This window comes from Osmerus eperlanus, chromosome 16 (genome assembly GCF_963692335.1).
Source record: "Osmerus eperlanus chromosome 16, fOsmEpe2.1, whole genome shotgun sequence".
Lineage (NCBI taxonomy): Eukaryota > Metazoa > Chordata > Actinopteri > Osmeriformes > Osmeridae > Osmerus > Osmerus eperlanus.
In genome coordinates this window covers 10,158,884-10,171,138 of record NC_085033.1, presented here as the reverse complement: position 1 = coordinate 10,171,138, position 12,255 = coordinate 10,158,884, and the positions used below count along the sequence as shown (strand labels likewise).

Sequence of the window (12,255 nt, the reverse complement as noted above, 5' to 3'; positions counted from 1 at the left end):
TTTTGCATAAAATACTTTCGGTATTCACCGATTTAATCTGAAATATTTTCTTTCAGAATCTGTGACACTGTGGTTTTTCTATAGTTTTACATTGTATTATACAGTTTAACCACATGACATTCTTCTATCATGACAGAAAATGTATGAGGGTGAAATCTGTTAACCAAAAGACCGTTGGCCTACTTTATTATCACCATAGGTCTGCCTTAAAATGTATTACAGTTTATGAACAGTAACTGTTCATGGACACCATCAGCCATTTGACAATTTAGTTTTTAATCTGGATTTATTTCATACATTTCTACTTCACAGATACATAATTAAAAGTAAAAAAACATATCATGATTATTTCAAAAGTACAAAACTAATTAGGCCTATAGGAAATACATTTCGCACAGTCTGATCGAACATTAAAATCGGACGTTTCAGGCTTCGTCTTGAAACACGAACAATTTTTTTCTTCAAAAAACGTAAACAGTAGGCTACTGTGAAGAATGTCTCCTGCATGGTACATACAGGTACGGGTGTCGGTCTTCCTACATAAAAAAATGACCCCCTTGTGTGCATTTCAATCACTAAAGATTGACTTAAAATTAAAATGAACGTGTGTTCTCTCGAAGCACAATACAACGAAGCTTTCTTTAGACAAGTATATGGACAGAATGGCCTCTTATTGGGTCTTAGTCAAAATAACCAAGTTAGTTATAAAACACCTTAAAAGGATACACACAGGCATAAAAAATTGTCAATTTGTCAGCACATTACACAAGCAGCAAAGTAGAAATATGTCTGCACTTCCAGTGCAATACATTGCACAACAGCCTAATATCCACATAAATCAACAGCATAACACATAGTGGGGGTAAAAATACCAGTGTCTACAGTGTAAAAACACGCATGTTCACAACATTCTATTTGTTGCAAAAGTTCACATTCCACTGGACATCGAGGCCAATCCAACAAAAACGTGCAGGAATCTCAGGATTTTTTTTTCTGGTGTTCTTTTTTTATAAACTTCATTATTGGAAAACCAAAGGAAAGCTATAGTGTGAATAAAACCAATAGTTTTTGGTAAGAGGTAGAAGACATTTTAAGAGCAGAAACAGCTGCTGCTTAATCATAAGTGACTGAGCTGGTGTTCTGTGAGGTTGCGGGAGATTCTGAAGCTCTTGGCGCAGATGGAGCAGGTAAATGGCCTCTCGCCGGTGTGGAAACGCAGGTGAGCCTTTAGATTCTCTCGAAGCCGGAAACTTTTCCCACACTGAGGGCAAATGTGGGGTTTCTCCCCGGTATGAAACCTCTGGTGCCTGCGTAGACTTTTACGTAAGGCAAAGGCCTTGTGACACCTGGGGCACTTATAGGGCTTCTCCCCAGTGTGAAAGCGTTCATGTCTTCGGAGGACCTTCCTGCGCTTAAACCTCTTCCCGCATATCTTGCAACAGTGTGACTGGCTCTGGCTGACCACCCTCTGCAGCCGCCAGATGCCGTTGCCACACTTGGTGAAGCAGCAAAGACGTCGCCCGGTGTGGATACTCTGATGGGTGCGGAGGTCCTTGGGTGTTTGGAAACCCGTCTTTCCTTGAGCACCACCACCAACAATGCCGGTCATCTTTCCCCCATGCTCAACCAAAGACAGGTTGACCAGCTGAACTGAGCAGGGCTGAAGTAGTTTCTGGTCCTGAGAAGTCTGCTTCTTATGCTCATTCACCATGTCTTTCACACTGGCCAGGCGGTCCCATAGGCTTACCCTCAAATGAGCCACAGTCCCATCTGTGGAGACAGGGGTCTCCTGGGCTGTGCTGACACTGGCCTCCTGGGGCTTCACCTGGGCAGGCTCTGTACACTTAGGCTCTTGAGCTGGAGCTTGTGTCTTCTCTTTCTGGAGGAAGAGCTTAGTCTTGTTCTGAGAATTGCTTCCATTCTTTCCTTTTGTCTTATTAGAACGTTGTTTCTGTTTAGCTAGAGTCCTTGGTACAGCGGAGTGGCAGTTATTTGCAGGGCCTGGAAGAAAGAGGTATACATTTTTTTTTACTTTTGACCTATGCCCATTACTCTAAAACACTATTCCTATATGATCAGAGTATGAAAGGCCTTACCATTTGCATATAGTTCTTTGGTGGATGATTCAGGGTTTCTGGATGAACTGCTCATACACATCTCATCCTAAATAACCAGTCAGACAAGATTTCACACACTATATCTTTGTCTCCAATATTCTCAGACAAGCATTAAAGCAGTAACTAATAATCAGATGGATTCATATAACAAAACTTACAATTTGGTCAACAGGTAATTTTACTGACCTCTCTGAGAACAAAGCTCCCAAGGTCAGTACACTCATTAGTTTCCACCAGCAGGGTGTCCTCCCCCTTCCTGCCCTTTCTCAAACTATCACCACACCCCTCTAAGGAGCAACACTGATCTGTGGAGAGGGAAGCAAATAGGGAAGGGGGGAAGGGAAAACAAAGATTCCATTAGTTGGATGAGAACTGTTTGGTGATAAGCTCCGAAATCAACTATTAATAAATAGCGATAACAAGCTGCTAAATCAACTTTTACTTGTGTGGAACGGGTAGAATGAATAGATACCTACGTTAATGCCCACCATATTTCCCACTAAAAAGCAAAGCTGCATATTTTCACAGACACAGTGAAACTGAAAGTTAACTGCATTAGCTACATTTTGCAGTACATTTCATAGGTTCACAAAATTACATCACTTGCAATGGAACGCACTGCTCATGCATTTTAAAACTGCACGAGTGCATTCATAGCTCGGTATACGGTCTCCTTGCATTGTACAAGTGTTGTTAAACAATGTTGTACACCTTTGTAAATAGTAGTCTGACCTGTGAAAGGTTGCTCGAAATACAGGGTTCCTCCGTCCACTTGCACTGCAATACTTTGAAATGTTTTGTTAGGTGGCCCTTTGAAGTAGTCCAGTGTATCATTTTGTTCCGTGTGACCATCAGTAAGCACCGTGTTCCTGGAGACTGAGTAGTGACCGTCGAAGAGTTTCGTCAATTCGACTACGGCCACTTTGACCAGTGCGTCTAAAACAGATGCGATTTGAGATTGAAAGTTAACGTCAGAGGTCGTCATTTTGACATGTGCGCGTGAATCCGTAGTCCCTAAAATAAGAAAGAAAATGATTTAGTCCTTAAAGATATTGAACTAGCGGATGTTGTGTTTTTCCCAGCCACATGGTCCAAGTAGTTACGTGGGTGGAGTCTTGTTTGAGAGAGACCCTCGACGCAGATCACGCCTCATGTATTTCCGGGGGAACGTACTGCGTAAATACGCAATCAAGTTTATTGCAGGTCCTTCATACAGACAGAAAGAGTTGGATGTTTGTACACTTTTGTTTTTGCAATAAAATAAATAAATACAAAAATACAGGAAGAAAGAGATGCAGTCAAACTGAGCAGGACCTAAATGTAACCTTACATTTCACACGCGCGAACACGCAAACAGAAAAAAACAAGGAATAACATGATTTCCCAGCTGTCCTTTATTTTAAGACTTTACAGTAGTTTCATTTTTCTTGTTACAAAAAATAGAATACCGTTGTTGTTACATTTCTTCATCAGTAGAAAACATCCATGTGATTTACAGCACTTCCAGTGCACAAAAACAAAACAAAAAAAGCTCACCACTCTTTTCAAGTTACAGTAGTGTAACTTCTAGGAAAATCTTGATTGCACCTTTGGTTTTTAAGATCTGAAAGATTTTCCAGATGAAAACTAAACACAGAATAGACTCAACATATTTAACAAATGGACTCAGACTGCAATGCATCACCTATATTTGTTTTAAAAAAGGACAATAAACTTTAGGAATATAAAAATAATAGTTGTCAAAGTTTCAGTAAATGAAACCGTCCTTTACGTTTACAGTGTGGAAATGTGGATTGTAAAAAATGTCCCCTTTTTGTTCAGGGCAAAGTTGCTGGGCAGAACTGTTTCATTAATTTAGAGCAGAGGATTTATTTAATTTAACAAGTAAAATTGACCATCTTTAGTGAAGATGCTTTGAAGAAGATGTATCGAAGATACAATCCAAATTAATTGATACATTTAACTCAATGTCAATAACTTTGTTTAACAGAACATAAGGCGAATTAAAAAAGTAAATTTAAGTGGATAGAAGGGCCAGATTTGAGTGAAGACTAAAATACAAAAATTCTAACAGTTTAGTAATCATCGTCATCATCGTCATCATCATCATCATCATCATCATCGTCATCATCGTCGTCGTCATCATCATCATCATCATCATCATCATCATCATCATCATCATCATCATCATCATCATCATCATCATCATCATCATCGTCATCATCGTCGTCGTCATCATCATCATCGTCACCATCGTCGTCATCATCATCATCGTCATCATCGTCATCATCATCATCATCGTCATCATCATCATCATCATCGTCGTCATCGTCATCATCATCGTCATCATCGTCGTCATCATCGTCGTCATCATCATCGTCGTCGTCATCATCGTCGTCATCGTCATCGTCGTCGTCATCATCATCATCATCGTCGTCATCATCGTCGTCGTCATCATCGTCATCATCGTCGTCGTCATCATCATCGTCATCATCATCATCATCATCATCATCATCCTCGTCTGGATCAATTTCATCTGACAGAACATCTTCAATCCATTCCTCAAGATCATCTACAGATGGCATGTCATCGTGATCATCCATTTCCATCCACACGCTGTCACCCTGTAAAGCAATGACAGGTCAGTGTCATAGTATGATCACTGAGTTGAACATACAGCACGTGCATTCTAGCATTACCATGCCTCAGTAAAGGTACTAAACATAAAACCACATTACTCACATCCTCAACCTCTACAACACCAATTTGTGGAGAGGACAGGTCAATTCCAAAGGTGCTTTCCCAGTACGGTACGAGCTGAAGAGACAAGATGAAGGATGAATTCTTTCTGCTTGTCTTATCAGCAAGTCAGAAATGGAATTGATTACTCAGATTATAAAAATGGTCATTCATATTATGAGCATTTTCTTACAAGTGGGAAGTCATCTGGGTCGATCCACAGAATGCTCAGGTCTGGATTATCAGCGTTGTCTTCAGCCACCTGTTTAAGGATGGTCAGGAACTCATAGCCATCTAATGGGGAATCATGGTTTGAGAGTCAGCTACATGTAGGAACCAACTAGGTTTCTGTTGTATCCATCTTAGTTTCTCATCCATTAACACCATTAGTGTTTGCAAGCAGAACATGTTGACTTGTAAAGGGGCCCATTGGCCTCATACCTGTGTCATCTTCCTCTGCAAAAGCGATGATGTGTTCTCCTTCGTCATCATCCTCCTGAGGAAGGCAGACTTTGTGAAAACTGAGACGCGTAGGTGAGACTATTTAAGGTGCGTCTCACATGCTCTTCTGGGAGGGAGGTGTTTTGGGCATGAAATGCCAACCATGGCCTTGAATGTGAAATTACGTACTTTGTGAATAAATAGGTAAAATTGTTACGGCTGCCTACATAGGGGCTTTAGAACACATGCATGAGCAGTGCATAACACATTTAGAAAGCTTTGCATAAGGCATCAACAGTATATGTCACAAGGTGACATTACTATTTATGAAATGCTTACATCTACAATGTGATTTCTCTACTGACTGCAGAGTACATACAATTTAGTGACTATATTGACAAATAATTGAGTGACAAAGCTTCTCTCTTCAATTGAACTGTGATTCTTAATACTTACATATTTTCACATCCTCATTGTTTAGAGACAATATAATTAAAGGGTTGTCTGTGCTATTAATGATATCAGAGTCATACTAAAGGTGGTGAGCAGTTAGGAAATTGGGCTAGTAATCAGAAGGTTGCCGATTTGATTCCTGGCAGTGCAAATTATGTTGTGTCCTTGGGTAAGGCACTTCACCTTACTTGCCTAGGGGGGAATGTCCCTGTACTTACTGTAAGTCGCTCTGGATAAGAGCGTCTGCTAAATGACTACATGTAAATGCTCCACTGCTTTGTAAATATCTGTGCATTTATCGTCATTTATTATCTTATGTAGGTGACCTTAACATGAAGTCTTGCCAATTAATACATACAGCATCTTCCATGTTGTGGTGGGTGAATTCTATTGTAATGGTTGGTATCTTACCCAGATATCATACATGTTGTGTGGCTCCAACTTCCTTAGGGTTGGTCTGTATAGAAATTAAAAGAGAGATATGTATTCCCTCCATAGGGCAAGCAACTTTATGAAACAGATGGCACTTATTATTGTTGCTACCATCCACGAGTCACCTTACTGGGCTTAGTATTGGTTTACTTGAAGACATTCTAAACCACTTCCATGAAACCATCACTTATAGCCAGCTACACCATCAAAATTTAGTATTTTAACTGAAAGCTGAGTTTTAAAATTCAACTTGGGTACATCTGAGCAGGCTTCTCCCAGTATCGGTGCCATTGGATCTCACCTGTTGTGATCTTCAATGAACTCCACTAGCTCTTCCATTGAGTACGGCTTTCCAGGGAGGACTACAGGATCGTCTATGAAAGGCTCATAGAAGTCCACCTCATTGAGCTTCATGTCCAGACCCCTGCCAATCTAGAGCAGGAGGGTTTGGATCGAAAAATTAGAAAGAGGTCATCAAGAAACTTAATGAAGAGTTTGGACATTTTAGTGGAAGCTAAACATTCAACATATGTCCAGTGTGTTTAGATTGGCAGGCACACATGATCCAGGAAGAGATGGATGCTGATGCAATGTGAAGATATGGTTGTTCTTGTTCACCTTTGGATTGAATGTGGCAAAGAATTTGACATGGGGATGAAACTCATCAGCAGCGTCAGCAAATGCCTCAAAATCTGAAATGTTACAAGCATCCAATCACATATCTTCTTTTGGTTCCTCCTGCATGCATTTAACACATTTTTGGGGGATATTTCTTTTGTTGATGAGTACATTACAAATTCTTACGATCAGATTTTGGAGTCTTAAAGTAGCCCATCAGTTTGATGTCCTCGTCAAGGCTTTGGAAGCCTCTCAGCTCCCTCACATTGTCTATGATCTCAACTGGATCCTCCATGACCTAGACGCAACAAGTAAGGGACGCAAGGGAGAGGAATACACAAACACAACATACAGATAGCTGCAGTTCGAGACATGCCGTCAGGGGAAGCCATGAGAAGCATAATCCTGAGTCTCACGCACATCGTAGATGAACTCCACCATCGTGTCTGCAGCAAGCTCCCCGTCGTATTCTATCACCTCGTCCTCAGTGAAGATAAATATACTGTCTGCCTCGTCGAGGCCTGCAGAGAGGAGAAAAGCCTTGCTCAGACTTTTTCATGGATTCTCCAATAGAGGCCTGACATGCTCATGCCACCTCATGGTCTACAGGGGCTTTCTCTCATCTTCTCCTCAACCAGTAGATAATAAAAATAAGATCCTATCTGATGTTTTCAGATCAGTGTTGAGGAGAAAAGGTAAGTTACATATATCAAAGAGGGAGAGAGAGAGAAAGTATACATATTTACTCATCCGCTCAGACTCTTTCAAAGTCAAAGATAAACATTAGTCATTAACTATTTTGTTAAGTATGCATTTACCTAGTTTCTTCGCAACAACTCTATCCTTCTTCTCATCAACAAGGCCGAATCCTATTTCTTCATCTTCAAGGTCTTCAAGGACCTGGGCTGCAAGCTGCAAATGAAAAACAATATCACATAATAGTTATGGCATCCTTAGGCTTGTGCAGTGAAGTTCTCTGACATCTTACTCTTGTGCTTTTGTAGAGAGATTTAATCAGTTATTCAGTGATATGTGTGGTCAATTAGTTACCTTTCTTTTGTCAGTTTGTTGCAAGTCCATTACCTTATCAGTTGTTGTCATAATAATCGAGGATTTTCATTTGTGTATAAGATTTGCTGTGGTATTTCTCACTTTGCATTGCATTGTTCTATTTATGATCATTCAATAAGTGCCATCATATTTGCAGGCAACGTCAGCCCCATAAAAGCTCCACACCAAGAAAGCTGCTTCTGCACTTTCTATATCTGTGTGAAATCTGAACCTTATGACTGAGAGCTGACTCCACCAATATCAGGGCTACATCCACACTTTGCCAGGATCTCTGTTGATGTAATAAGCCATTTGGAAGGCTACAGGTTCTACCCTGCTGTACATACACACACAGGCACACATACACACACACACACACACACAGTAGAAACACAAGCAAACAGTACACACGCACTCGGAGACACAAGCTGGTTTGGAACAATGCCCATGTGATTATTGGCTTCAATAGGTTACTGAAGTAACTCTTCATCCATTATGTCACAGAATGGGTTTCCTTTTCTTCCTATCTAACGATAGATTTCTCTGGTGGCCTCACATGATATTGGGGAAGTTTATCCAACACGGGTGGGTGGAACAGTTGTATAGTACATCAGTAGCAGAATCTAGAGATATACACTATGCCACTACTAGGCCACAATGGACTGTATGTAACCTCATGGTAATACCCATGATATATTTTTTGGCAGTATACCTTATTACACGTGTAAGGTATGGGGATACTGCTGTTATTATAAAACAGTCATTGTCATGTAGTTAAATAATCTATGCACATGAAAGGTAAAGCCAGTCTTACTAAGAGCGTCTGCTAAATGACTAAATGTAAATGACTAAATTTACTATGGGGAAATATCAATTTTCTAAGTCAAAATTTGTCAAATAAAAAAAATAAAAAAAATAATCTACTGTGATGTGATGAAATGTTGATATTTCCATGGTAGATTTAGTTTATAAAAACATTTTTTAATGGAGAAAAAAAAGGGAGTAAGCTAAACCAATTCTGAATTTTTTTTCTGCCTTAGCTGTGCTTGGCTCAATGTAACAGCAATGCTGGTGCTTGATCAGTCTTTTTTATGAAGCAACAGTGCACTTCTGAGATCACAAACAGCAATCCTTGATAAATATAGCGCCACAGCAACACAGACGATGAGGGACTATTTTGGAAAACTGAAGGTAGTGCTAAGGTCTCAGGCATCCGCTGACAAGTACAGTACTGCACTGCTGTAACTCCCCTCTACCCCTACTGTTGGACAGACTCCAACAAGTAGAAGATGGTGATATGCTATGCTAACTTTAGCCAGTATGTGCTACCGGCTACTGTGAATGGGTAAACAGGCTAGCTCAGTAAACACGCATACAGTACGTACACAAGACACACAAACACATGCAAATATGCTTGAGGATCTCCCAAAAGCCAGCATCCAAGAAAGTATCCTAAAAAAAGGGGTTTGTTTTTCGAATAACAAAACATTATTTTGGTTGTTACTGAATATTATTCAGCTGATTTGACTATTCTATGAAGAAAAAGGCAATCAGCTCTCCTTTAGAGGTCCCTCTCCAAGAATAGTTGTAGTCAGGTATCAGCCAATAATTCACGGAGTAGAAGTAGCAGAGAGTATATGTTGGTAGTGGATTAACTCACTGGTCATTCATGGAGAACAGAAGACTACCTCAAGCCCCTATCAATTTGCACTCTAGCCTTCATGGTGAAAAGTGTTATGATTGAAAAAGTAGACCAGGTTGGATCTGGAAGTTTAGTTTATGGAAGACTAACATGCCACATGTACTGTGTGATATAGCTAGAAGTGAGACAGAGACAAGACACTGGTGTAGTCAGAGGATGGTGACATACAGTATAGCTACTGTAAATGATGACGTAACCTTCTCACCCTGGTTGTGAACGTCTTCAGAGAAAGGGTTGACCTTTTACCTTTGACCTCTGGTGAGAAGGTTTATAAGGATATTGTGGTATGTTTATTGGCTGGGGCAGCTGTAAATCAGGGAGAGGAGTAGAGCAGGCTAGTATGTGATTGATGTTACTTACAGGGTCACATGACTTTAAGTGCAAGGGTCACATCAAAGGAATTAAAGTAATTCTACAAAAATGCTCCCAGATTTCAAAGGCATCTGTAAGTACCTACAGACATGGCTAATTTATATAGGTATAGATAGACTGTCATAAGGAACATCTACCGTGGTGTTAAAACACATACTGAACACACACGTATGCATGTACACACAGAAACTACATGTATGTATGAATCGTACTGGCAAGCATCATGGGATGCAGCTATTTGTCTGAGCTAGTGATACTGGATCTTGTGTCCACACGATTCAGCAGTTTGCTTCTGAAGGATGCAGCCTCCCTCCCACAGCACTCCACAGGCTTGTGATACAATTTGGGTGTCTCAGTTGTCACCTTTTCTCCAAGTCTTGTATTACGAATACATTCTTGTGTTACACATGCTTCAGACAACTACAGTTGTATGGCTTACAATACATTAGGCTACATTTAAAATGGCCCATGAAAAATTAAGTCATCTCTCAAGCAACCACTCTGAACAAAGCCTTTCATATGACTGCCCGAAGACATCATTCCCCTGCATTTAACCTGAAGACAGTTCTTAGATCAATTGTTTAACCCTTTTGCTGCCTTCGGGTCACATGGTCCCAAAGGTTCACAACGAACCATCGTTGTGTTTATCCAATTTTACCCAATACAAAAACAAATAAAATGCATTTTCTTTTAACATTTGCAATGTGGGGGGTCTGAGACAGCCCAACGGTTAAAAGAAAATGCTTCACTTTGTTTTTGTATGCGGTAAAGTTGTCGCAATACGACGGTGGGTCACTATGACCGATGGGTCAGAATGACCCGAAGATAACACAAGGGTTAAATGGACATTACAATCAACTTCACGGAGCCCAGCAATATGCCAATGTTACACTTCCTCCTCCCAGTTATCCCAGTGTTCCCCTGACCCACCTCAAGGGCCAGCTCTTCAATCTCAAGCTGTTTCTGGGCGACGCGGTCTCCAGGGTGCTCATGGTAGTACACCACCATCATGTCGTACTTCTTCATCACAGATCTGAAGTTCTTAGCAGTGAGATCATGAACACGGTCCTCGCCATCAAACTCAGGGATGTCCATTATATTGTTACCCAGTGTCAGGCTCCCGCAAGACAGCAGGGCCACCAGAAGCACCCAGCTCCACTTCATGACTCCTCACTTCAATCTGACAAAAATGTGTATGTATGGTGTCAAGTATATTAAAAAGAAAATAAATTAGTTTTGTGCTGTAAAGGAGTAAGGACTTCCAATCCGCATCACCCAGAAGAGAGCAAGACCAACTTTAGACCCCCTTTTATTAAAATCTCATATGGGTAACTGGAAACAGGAGGGACCAAGAGGGGGTGGGGCTTAATTCTGGACACGCAAATGAATGTGAAGTGTGGGAAAGATGGCGGGAGGAGGAGTGATTCAGAGTGGTTGCTGAGGTGATTCGGCTGGGAAGATGAGGGAGAGATTCGACCCGTTTGTGTGTTTGCATGTACAGAACAATCTGCTTTCTCCTCCAGTGAGCTGACTAAAAGGCCAGGATCAGTCCACTGGTCAACTGCATAAAATGACGAGAGATGTTGGGTAGAGGGATGGCAGGGTCTTAAAGATGTGGGACTCCATATTAAGTTCAAATTGAAGAGCCAATCCTGTCTAAAAATAATAGATGTAGGGCGGTGAGAGCCATGTTGGGAGGGGGGTCTTGGTGTCCAATTTGCTGCCCTTGGCACGGTCACAGTACTAGAATGTGGCACTAGGTCACTCAGGGACAGTGGGAGATGCTAGGGTGACGGGCCTGGTCAGGTTTCACTAGGCACCCATGAATGTCACTTAGCATGAGGACTGTCAGCCCTGACTCCATGAGCCGTAGACTTTTCATGCTGCAACCGTTTTCATTTACCCTGAGCCTTATTCTGTTTGCTAATGCAAACATGGATCCATGTTTTAAAATGTGAACTGCATGGATGTGCAGATAGCCTGTTATACGAGTTTACATATCGAAAGGAGAGAGCTGAGCTATTAATAAATGTTGGATATATGATCTTATAGCATCTCCCTCCACTCCTTGTATTCTGTGGCTAGCATTGCTAATGCTTACCAAGTCACCCGAGAGGGAACTGGAAGCAGGGGCTATGAGCCACATAGGGAATAAATTGGGCTATTTTCTGTCATTTTAACCAGTTACAGGGAGTAATGAATGCAACTTGTTAAAGTTACATTCCAAATTATGTATTCCAATTATCTTGAAATTCCACATTACAAAAAGAAGATATACAATCAGATGTGCACTCAAACTACTATGTAATTATATTGGTTTTCCCCCATGGA

The 12,255-nt window shown here is 40.9% G+C and overlaps 2 protein-coding genes across 2 annotated transcripts; both read right to left on the bottom strand.

The window, feature by feature from the left end:
- Nucleotides 1-263: 263 nt before the first annotated feature.
- Nucleotides 264-3,241, bottom strand: si:rp71-1g18.1 (uncharacterized protein LOC559922 homolog). Its single transcript, XM_062481324.1, has 4 exons — nt 2,850-3,241; nt 2,304-2,422; nt 2,097-2,163; nt 264-2,001 (listed from the first exon to the last, which is right to left on the bottom strand). The coding sequence occupies exons 1-4, from the start codon at nt 3,100-3,102 to the stop codon at nt 1,118-1,120; spliced, it is 1,323 nt and encodes a 440-aa protein (XP_062337308.1). The 5' UTR covers nt 3,103-3,241; the 3' UTR covers nt 264-1,117.
- A 252-nt stretch (nt 3,242-3,493) lies between these two features.
- On the bottom strand, nt 3,494-11,141 carry casq1a (calsequestrin 1a). Its single transcript, XM_062481323.1, has 11 exons — nt 10,855-11,141; nt 7,619-7,712; nt 7,221-7,321; nt 6,987-7,098; nt 6,801-6,874; nt 6,484-6,614; nt 6,162-6,207; nt 5,298-5,352; nt 5,050-5,150; nt 4,860-4,934; nt 3,494-4,741 (listed from the first exon to the last, which is right to left on the bottom strand). The coding sequence occupies exons 1-11, from the start codon at nt 11,086-11,088 to the stop codon at nt 4,193-4,195; spliced, it is 1,572 nt and encodes a 523-aa protein (XP_062337307.1). The 5' UTR covers nt 11,089-11,141; the 3' UTR covers nt 3,494-4,192.
- Nucleotides 11,142-12,255: the final 1,114 nt, after the last annotated feature.

What these genes read in the sequence shown, in the direction of transcription:
- si:rp71-1g18.1 (XM_062481324.1), bottom strand. Translation starts at nt 3,102, where the DNA reads ATGACGACCTCTGACGTTAACTTTCAATCTCAAATCGCATCTGTTTTA. An exon ending in TTTCGAGCAACCTTTCACAG is followed by an intron (nt 2,423 to 2,849) that starts GTCAGACTACTA and finishes CCCTCTCCACAG; the next exon opens with ATCAGTGTTGCTCCTTAGAG. An exon ending in CAAAGAACTATATGCAAATG is followed by an intron (nt 2,002 to 2,096) that starts GTAAGGCCTTTC and finishes TCTTTCTTCCAG; the next exon opens with GCCCTGCAAATAACTGCCAC.
- casq1a (XM_062481323.1), bottom strand. Translation starts at nt 11,088, where the DNA reads ATGAAGTGGAGCTGGGTGCTTCTGGTGGCCCTGCTGTCTTGCGGGAGC. An exon ending in AGTTGTTGCGAAGAAACTAG is followed by an intron (nt 7,322 to 7,618) that starts GTAAATGCATAC and finishes TCCTCTCTGCAG; the next exon opens with GCCTCGACGAGGCAGACAGT. An exon ending in TTGCCACATTCAATCCAAAG is followed by an intron (nt 6,615 to 6,800) that starts GTGAACAAGAAC and finishes CTCCTGCTCTAG; the next exon opens with ATTGGCAGGGGTCTGGACAT.